Source organism: Hylaeus anthracinus, unplaced genomic scaffold (assembly GCF_026225885.1).
Source record: "Hylaeus anthracinus isolate JK02 unplaced genomic scaffold, UHH_iyHylAnth1.0_haploid 15471, whole genome shotgun sequence".
NCBI classification, from domain to species: domain Eukaryota; kingdom Metazoa; phylum Arthropoda; class Insecta; order Hymenoptera; family Colletidae; genus Hylaeus; species Hylaeus anthracinus.
The window spans coordinates 130-10581 of NW_026534626.1; the positions used below are offsets into that span (position 1 = coordinate 130).

The 10452-nt window shown below is 39.6% G+C and overlaps 1 protein-coding gene across 1 annotated transcript; it reads left to right on the forward strand.

Annotated features, from left to right (window-relative positions):
* Positions 1-3466: 3466 nt before the first annotated feature.
* On the forward strand, positions 3467-9851 carry LOC128892724 (tigger transposable element-derived protein 4-like). Its single transcript, XM_054153268.1, has 4 exons — positions 3467-3590; positions 4117-4705; positions 6501-6807; positions 7812-9851. Exons 1-4 carry the CDS (start codon positions 3467-3469, stop codon positions 8226-8228), a joined length of 1437 nt encoding a protein of 478 aa, XP_054009243.1. The 3' UTR covers positions 8229-9851.
* The last annotated feature ends 601 nt before the right edge of the window (positions 9852-10452 follow it).

Below are 10452 nucleotides of genomic sequence, written 5' to 3' on the forward strand. Positions count from 1 at the left end.
ATTAATTGTTTTTTTCTTGTTAATTTCGTAACTTACATAAATAGCTATTTTTTCTTGTAATCTATCTATTCTAGAGATTTCTGAGAATATTTATAATTTCATTGTTTATAAAAAATAAGTTACAAAATTACAATTTTACATAGTTTTTTTTGGAAATTGATCGGTGTACGACTAGTTTCTCCACCCACTGTAAATAGGCGATGATTCGCGACCCGGGGTCATCGATAAGGCGAGAGTTTAAAGTTAAGAATCTGTGTCAGTTTAACACGTTGCTCGCCACGTCACCCAAATATGGATGACAGTGCTTTTCACTGAAGAAGAATTCCGAATGTTCAGTATCGAATAAAATAAATTTGAATGAAATTCTTGAATTTCGATGAAGTTACAAAAATAAATGGCACGATAAATGTTTGGTTATGTAGTTTCCAATAGTCTCTAAACAAAATTTTGATATCAGTAGAAATTTTCAAGATTAGTCTGGCAGTCAACGTCTTAAGGGGGTCCACCTGTGTAAGATTTTCAAAAAATCAAAAAATTGTTTTCTATATATTTATCATTTAGGAGTTATTACAATGACTGTCACAGAAGCATTTTATAAAATTCCGCTTAGTTCATTATTTTTCGAACCCCAAAGGTGTTCGGTTCAGCGTCGTACTACTTTCATACGAAACTTTAAACGCGTTTTTCGCGAAATCACGTTTTTGGAAATGGCGAGCAGGATTGCGCAAAATCCGTTACATGAATCGGGATGAAATTTTGTTTCTACAACTTTCAAACGTAATTGGTGGTACTGGCGGCGAGATTCATGTTAAACAAAATTGTTTCCAACGTCTATTTAGCCATTAGATAGGAGAAAAGATACCTTAAAATATCATTTTTTTAGTTCATACGCCACCCTATTAACAATTTTCAAAATTTTGTGAATATCTTATCGCCAGTACCTTCAAAATGTACTTATAAAGAAGGTGATATTTTACTTTTTTGTTTTAGATGATCGAGTACGATCAAATCCTGCTGGCCGAATGACTCTTCTACTTTTAAGTGGTCTCGTTAAAGCGCCGTCTAGGAATATCCACATATCGAAACATTGTGATAAAATCAAAAATTAATGTTAAAGCGTCGATCTACCAACTAAAAAACAAAAATTATCATAATTGCACTAGTACTTTTCTTACAAAAAATTCTTGAAAATTGCCTTGAAAATTAAACGTTACACATATGGACCCCCTTAACACGTTGAATGCGACGTTCGAATTCGTGGTTGCTACCACGCGGCGGAAGGAACGGTAGGAATGGCGGGTAGCAACAATAGAGATTGAGAAGCAAGACGGCGAAAAACACACTTTTTCTTTTCCAAGACTGAAACGGCCGAGAAGGTAAACATACCGACTAACGATGAGCCCATATAGCAAGTTTCAAGTCGAAACATCGAAAATTCAAGGGTGGGGAGCATTCTAAAAGGAAGAAAGGATGAAACGCACACCGTGGGTCTGCCGCCGCTGTGGCGAGAATTACAGAACGCACACCATGCGTCCTCCGCAGTCAACGTGTTAATAAAGTTATTTCGAAAGGACTCTTATTCTTTTCCCTTCTGCTCGTCTACAGCGGTAGTCTCTTATATACTTCTCATCTATTGGGGCCCGCTGAACCCTCTCTAGCTCGGGTACCTCGGGGTTGCTAAGCCCGTACTGTAGCTACAAACACCGCTACAGCCCCTGAGGGACTTCCGGAAAGTACAACAACAGAGTTGCTACGTTCTTTACATTGTATTTTGCTTTAATATTAACTTTAATACCACACGCCAGTCGAATATTTCTCATCGTCTGTTCGGTCGATCCTAGTATTCGTCACTAAAACGGTATCGTTCGTTGAGTTCTTTTTTTTTTTTTTGCACGAAATCCTCGTCTTTCCCAGAATAGCCCGTTGCTTACAAGAACGAGCTTCGATCGTCAAGCCTGTCTCGTTAGCGCGTTGCTAACGACACGGGCGTTCAAGCGTCCATTAATCAAATTTGCCGATAAACGAAGCTCTCGGGTTTATTGCAAACTTGGACCTCGTTTCTGTAATCGTATTTACAGTTTAAATCAGTTTTTTCTACGATCAATGGGGGATTCGGGAAAGTCGCGTCAAACGATAAGAAATTACAAATTAATCGCTTCGCTGGGCATCTTATCAACCTGAACCGTGACAGAATGAATGGACGATGGAAGTTGTGTCTGTGAGTGTTTGAACGGATCGACAATGATCGATGGATAACGGGAATAGAAACAAAGAAAGTGATATACAAAAGAAAATAGAGCGAGAGAGAGAGAGAGAGAGAGAGAGAGAGAGAGAGAGAGAGAGAGAAAGTATATAATACGTTCTGACGGAAAGTGTCTCGTCAGGAAGACGCCTCGCCTCGGAGAAATGCAATTTAACTCGGCGCGTACAACGAATGACATTCATCGAGAGGTCAACACACTTTGGCTATTCCCTGCATGTACATATATAAGAATAGAATACTATTTTATCCTACTTTGCTAGAAAATTACTTCGCCGGATGAGCTAGAATTTTTGCATAAATCATCTCGCGACGTGCAGTGTTCGCTTCGAGGCTCGTTGCCACGACATCCCAGACTGTACGCTGTACGTACAACGCGTGGTTTCAAACTATGTACTGATGACTATGAACGACACATAAAATAAATAGTATCCCACACGGGTAAAACCGCGGGATCCACGTAGTTTACATACAGTTGGATGCAAGTTTCCGGCCAAAAATAATTTTGGAACTAAATTATGTATAATAGGTGTAAAGTAGAAATACAAATGTATCGTAGTAAAGAGCTTTTATTATATTATCGAAATGTACAACTCAAAAATTCGATACAACAAGTATTAATTATTTATAACAAAAATAACAATTTTTACTTCTTCATACGTATCCGGCCAAGTTCAGTTATCGTGTTTTTTCTTCATGTTTTGTACTCGGCCGGATACGTATGAAGAAGTAAAAATTGTTATTTTTGTTATAAATAATTAATACTTGTTGTATCGAATTTTTGAGTTGTACATTTCGATAATATAATAAAAGCTCTTTACTACGATACATTTGTATTTCTACTTTACACCTATTATACATAATTTAATTTCAAAACTATTTTTGGCCGGAAACTTTTGCATGCAACTGTATATGTATCTACGATTTCATCGGATTCAGTTTTATATTAATAATTTAATGTATTCCAATCCAACAAATATACCCTTTTGAATATAGTATATAGTATAGATGCGTCGAATAAAAATCGAAACATGATGACCAATCGACAATCGACAATCGAAGATTGTCAGTAAATCCAGCAATTCCCTTGAAACTTGAAAGAAGAAACCTTAATTGCCTTTCGAGCAAGCATTCTGTCCACCGCTTTAAAGGACAACTTTGTACCGCGTAAAATTACTTTTTTCGTCGCTGCCAGAACCAAGAGATATGAAAACTATGAAAGATCAACTGTTGAGGTGGATTTGCGAAAAGCACGCAATGGATAGCCCACTAGACAGACGCATGGTTCGGGAAAAAGCGCTAGAGTTAACAAAGACATATAAAGTCGACGGTAAGTAGTTGAGTTTCCTCGATAATAATTTCCGATTGTAACTTCGCGAGAGTAAGAAACGCCCAAGTGCACTCGATCCTTTTTCCTCGTCCGTCAACCATATACGTACAACATCTCCGATCGAAACGAACCGAAACTCGACAATCGCGAGATTGAATTCCATCGTTTTCGTTCTACCTTCTTCGATATCTATCGTAAATATCATATAAAAGTAGGTATCTCTAGGTACAACACGTGCGATATTCATAGAATACGATAGAACGGTCAAGTATCGTGTACGAAGGAAAAATGAAGAATCAGTTGCGTGTACTCTAATCGTTGGATAACAAGTTCGTTATTTTTTCGTACCGAAAAAGCCCGGATACTATAGTTACAACTATGTTTATAGTTATAGATTCGTGAATTTTCTAACAAAGCCTGAGAACGAAACCGAGTTGAATGCGTTAATCGACCCGAAGATTAGGCGAGCTGTCGCGAACGGTAGATTAGGTACACGGAACGAACAATTTCAATGTCCACGTTATAGGTTTCAAGTGTTCGAACAAATGGATTACGAATTTCCTGAAGGAGCACGGTTTCTCTACAGACCTGAGCAACCGTACCGGGCCATATTTCTGCAACTACCGCGACTGGATCGACATCATGAGATCGACGATAGAAAAATACAAGCACAACGATGTGTTTCACATGGACGAGCTGACCATGTACTCCGACATCCTTCCAGCGAGGATCGCGAGTCCTCGATCTAAAGTATCCGCGGCCAATCGAATAACGATACTGATGGGTTGCAACTCTTCTGGAACGAGCAAACTACCGCTTCTGATTTGCGGACCTTACCCGTCCAGAACTACGACCAAGGGCCACCTTTACTGCCACAGCGAGGATTGTTCCATCAGCGACGAGCTGTTCACCGATTGGCTATTGGCCGTTAACGATCGTATGATCGAGCGCGATCGTACGATCCTGCTGTTTCTCCCACGAAGCAGAGCTCGCGCACTTGACGGTATAACGTTGAGGAACGTGAACCTGGTTTACCTTCCCAATGCTTTCCCAACGCACTTGCGACCGTTGCGAAGGGACGTTTTCCATTACGTCAAGATGATCTTCAGACGAAGGTAAGGCGAGTCCCGGACGGAACTAACTACAGTATTGTCGCGAAATAAGCAACTCGGTCGGGACCGGCGAGATATGCTATTCGGCTTGGCTTTGTTCTCGAGCGTGACGAGGGGCAACCCGTATACAAAACAGGGGGTTCGGTTTAGCGACAAATTAATAGGGCTGTTCAAGTATCCGAAAAAATCAAGCCGAGTTGGACTCGGCTCGAAGTCACGAGCCAAGGCAAGTACTTGATTAATAAGTCGATTAATTTTAATTATTCGTGTAATGTAAATTCTACATATCACGCTGTTACACAGCAGAGAAATCTTAAATTAATCGATATTATATCGTGTTTGGTACTATTTTCATCGGTGTAACATCAGGAATTCGGTAGTGCAATTTGTTTCTTTAACTTTTATAAAACACAACAAAAAGTGAACATATCATGACAAACATTTCACACTTTATTGCTCGGACACTTTGAGGTCCGTCGTGGGTTAAAGTCGGCACACGTGCGCTTTGTATGGTTCAACCCTTGGTTTATGGCTTTCAGTAATCACCCGATTTCACTTCATATGCATCGTATTATTACGGGAATAACGCCGATGGATTCCTTACGTTTTCCTGATGAAACCACGCTACTAAACACTATGTAAATCGGACTATTTTTAACAAAGATAGGCAAAAAGCGTGCAAATCATTTTTTCCGTATAATTTCCTTCTAAATAATCCGAATTGTATCGTGTCTGGTACCATTTTCATTGGGATAACATAAGGAATCGATCGGTAATACATCCGCTAAGATCCGATAAGAAATACGGAAAATGATGGTCGACTTTCTTTGGGTCTAGTTTGCTACGTCCTTTTTATGATACCATTGTTGCTCGGGGGCGGATTAACATGTGTACTCGGAAAAGCTTGAAACTATTCGAGTTGCCCGGTTCTTTCGGGCCGCTTGGTTTTTTCGGACCGCTCTTGTCTATTCGGGTAGCTTGAAAAATTCAAGTTACTTGGTTTCTTTCGGGTAGCTTGAATTTTTCGTGACTTCGAGCCGAGTCCAACTCGGCTTGATTTTTTCGGCTATTTGAACAGCCCTATTTGAAAGCCGCTTGAATATTCGGTCTTTCCAGCAGTTCTACAAACTATAGAGTGATCGCTCGAGAACAGGTATTATTTTTTGGAGAACGATAGAAGATAACATGCTTTTTCATTTTACCAGTAGTAAAATCGAACGAATGGAACGTATATGTATGTACAGTAATGTCTGAGGATGGTAAATAACGCCGGAATTATGTCGTGTTTGGTCTCATTTTAATCAGGAGAATATCAGGAATCTAATGGTAAAAGTTTTACAACAAAAAGGTTTCACCGTTGCATTACATTGTCTCGCTGACATATGCCCTGGTGTTTTCGCTTCGTCCTCTTCCTCTATTCGCTGTCCTTCTCTACGTTCGAAGCTCGTCGGCAAACATCAGAGAATATACGAACTCTACGATAACTGCACAAGGTCAGTTCCCGAGCTTGTGCAGTTATGGAGACATTACTGTACAACTAACAGTAGTATTTCGGAGAATACGCACGCCAGAGAAAGAGAAAACATTACACCTATTTTGTCCTCTTTCCACTAATCTGTTCAGTTGGCCGTGAAACATTTATGGCTTCTCGTTTTCACCTCAAATAAAAAGGCGGGGATAGCGAGTTGCTTATTTCGAGACAATACTGTAGCAACTTCCCCTACAGTTGACAGATGTCTCGTTCCGTAAGGTTGTAACGAGTTCGGAACATTGGCGTTCGCGTTTCCGTTGGTTAAAGGTACGCGGCACGTTTGGAACGACGTACCTCCGAATGGAACCTTCGCGACGTCTTGGAATCCTTGATCGAGGGTTGGGAAAGAGTACCGCGCGAAATCGTAATATACGGTTTCCAAAGGACACGTTTCAGAACCGACAACTGCTTCATGCAGATCGATTGCGACTGCTGGCCAACACTGAACACGGGCGTTTCGTTCAAAAGATTCGTCACGTTCGACGACGATCTCTCGGACGAACGCGTGTCCTCCGAAAGGAACAACCGATATCACGGCTACAATCTCAGGGCTGACGCCAAAAACCTCCTACAGGTGAAAACTAATTGTAAAGGTCGATTCAGACTATACGACACGGACCGTCACGTTCCGGCAACGACACGACAAAACATTAAAACGCGCGTTATCTTAACAGACGCCGACCTGAACATTCCGTCAACGTGAATGTTTTATCGTGTCGGTGCCGGAACGTGACGGTCCGTATCGTATGGTCTGAATCGACCTTTAGAGCCCCCGCAGACTGCAGACTGCAGACTTTCTATCGGCCGATAGTTTAATCGGGTTCTTAACCCTTTGCGCTCGGCTGGCGCCTCTATGGCGACATATGTCATTTAAAAGTGATTTTTTTGAACGTACAATTTCAATTTTACTTATATCAGAATACAATTAATTATTAATTGAAATAATAATGCATTAAGTCATGAATGTTTGTAGATGTTTCTTTTCGAAGCAGAGTTTTTGCTTTTACAGAAATTTATTATAATACCGAATTTGATTTTATAGAAAAATGCCTCGAGCGCAAAGGGTTAATCAGCATGAAGATATATGCAAGTGCGCACATTACAACAATCCGGTAACGGCCGATAAATAAGTTTGATGGGCCACACGATTGCATTCAAACTAATCCATCGACGAACTATCGGCCAACTATTAATCAGTATGACGGCTTGCAGCCGCGCGCACACATGACGATTGTTTTCTTGCTAACTCGGCGGATAGTTATCGGCCGCAGAAAGTCTGCAGTCTGCGGGGAGCCTAACCATCGATCACCGATCGATTACTTCTGGGTTGTCCGAAAAGTTTCTTTCGCTTTATTAATAAGTAATACATGCACAATATTTTATGTTTTATGTTACATTACTGAATTGTCCACGATTCATTTTGCTCCATTACTGTTACAACATGAATATCTATGAAATTAGATTGTCTATTTATATAAACACGACCACATCAAATAATTGAGTGCAACTCGCGAAAGAAACTTTCGGGACAACCTAATATATTATAGATAAGTAAATAAGTAAATGTCACCGATACAGATTGATAACGAGGACAGCGTCGGTTTGACATTGGACCAAGTCGAAAACGCTGACGAGTCGGTTATGGTAAATCGACCGGTATCGAATCAAAATTCCACTCCTTCGTCTTCGATTTGTCAACAAGCCCGGGACATTTCTACACGGCGACGGTCCAGATCTCCAGAATTGGACGGTTCTGGAGAACATTTCAAAGCTGACGGTAAAAACGAGAAAAGAATGAAAACGGAGCACGACTGGTCGAAGCAGTACGAAACTACTTTCGTTTTCGGCTCCCCGAATGCGAATGCGAATGTTAACGCGACCGCAAACACCTCGAATCGGAAAAATTGCTCCGCGGAGCAGCATCGAGACGACAAAAATATTCTCGATTCCTACATTTTCAACGCAACACCGTCATCCGCCTCTCCGAGATACTAAACGACCAAGTTCATCTTTCTTTCGAAATATAATACAACAGATTTCCCATAACCCAGGCGAACGAATATATATACATTTCCGTAAAAAAGTCTCGGGACTTACTTCTGTGTTGTTTCTATATGTACGTTACGATAAGTACGAAAATATTTGCGAAATTCCACAAAAGTGTATTATTCCATACCAAACAACAGAAAATAGATAGTAATTCTGCTTGAACGTCTGCGTTTGTATTTCGATCTCGTTTGCCACCAGTTGTTTCCTTTCTACTATAATTAGACGGTGCATAATTGCACATCCATAGACCCGTCGCACGGTTCGTGGTAACGATTTTTGTCCTTATCGTTTAACCGACCTCTTTCTTCTCTCCGGGGACACCTATCGCAAAATACCTAGAAAAATAAAATTTTCTTCTTATGAATCGAAACATTGTTTCTTTTTTCATTGCATTAAATTACATTACATTACATAATGGTGCGTTACGTTGCGTTAAAGATTATATCAAACAACGCGTGCACGATAACGCAACTGCACGATTTCGCTAATGCAAACATATCACTTGAATGTTTCCTTCCTACGATTCCACGCGGGTATACCTACACTTACGCATGTACACTCCCAGACAAAAAGATAGCACAGGTGTGCTATCTTTAATATCTCGTATTAAGATTATGCTAGCGTGAAAACTCGTGAGTTATATCTAAAACGTACCTTCTACGAATATGTAAACATAACATAGGTTGACTTTACTTCAATGATTTCTCTTAATTCGAAGAGAAGCACATAATTCAACACAGACAAAATGATAGCACACTTGAAAAATAAAGATATATATTTCATATAACACCACTACCACAACAAAAGTATACATATTTCTTAGAATAATATATATACAAAACTATATTTTTCTAATAATGCGTAGAACCCCCTTTGTTTTCTGTAATTTCCACCATCCTTTAAGGTAAAGAATTACATATATAGTTATTTAATTTTTATTTGTATTAAATTTTCCCATTCGGTTATAACGCAAGTTTTTAATTCACTTATATTTGAAAATCGTCGGCCTTCGGCATACATTGCTTGCAAAAGCATCGCCCAGCAATTTTTGATGATATTATTGTCGAGTGCGCGCGCCGGCCATTGACGAGTGGAAATATTCTCCTTAAAAAAATATTCCTTAATAATTTTAGCAGCATGTGTTGCAGCATTATCTTGCTGAGATATATATGGTGTAACAGCAGTGCGTTCTGCATACGTATAAATTTGATTTTTTATTAGTTTAAGGTAACGAATGCTATTCATTTTGCTCTGAATAAACTTAATTTCTGTTTTCCCTTGATATCCGTTAACAGCCCAGACCATATTACTCCATCTCCACACTTTTGACGTCGATTTTTGTTAGTGGTTGTTTACGAACATTGTAATAATAATACGTACATCTGTCTGGGCCATCAAGGGTGAAGCGTTTCGCATCCGTAAAGATGACTTTTCTTCAAGTCTTCTTCCAAAGTACATGTGCATTTGCAAATAACAACCGTGTCTCCTTGTGTCTTGCGTTTAGTGATGGTTTCGCCATTAATCTAGCTTGATTTATAATGCCTAGTCTGGAGTCTTCATGGCGAACATTTTGCATATTTGTTGCACGCCAGCACGTAGCACGAGAATTGGAAGCAGCACGTATTATTGCTCGTGTATCGCGTTCAGATAATGCTGCTTGGCCTTCCTGTACTTTTATTTTTTCCATATGCACTTGTATATTTCAGGAAATTATACAATAACTCTTCAAGTGCGACTAATTTCTTTTGGAATTTGAGTAATGGATAAGTTTTGTTTCCGCAGAGCTAATATTACACTAATGTCACTTTCACTAAGCTTCTTGTCACGACCCATTACGAGGATAGCGATATAACAAAGCTCTAGAAATTGAACGTAATAACTCCATGCAAATTCACGGAACACTAAAGAATATGTAAACCTAGTTCAAGTGTGCTATCATTTTGTCTGCGTCGGATTGTGTATTTCTCTTCGAACTAAGGGAACTCATTGAAGTAAAGTCAATCTATGTTATGTTTACATATTCGTAGAAGGTACGTTTTACATATAACTCAGAGTTTTCACGCAAGCATAATCTTAACACGAGATATTAAAGATAGCACAGATGTGCTATCTTTTTGTCTGGGAGTGTATAACAGTTTCGTATGGACGATCACGTTCGTGCAAAGACTGT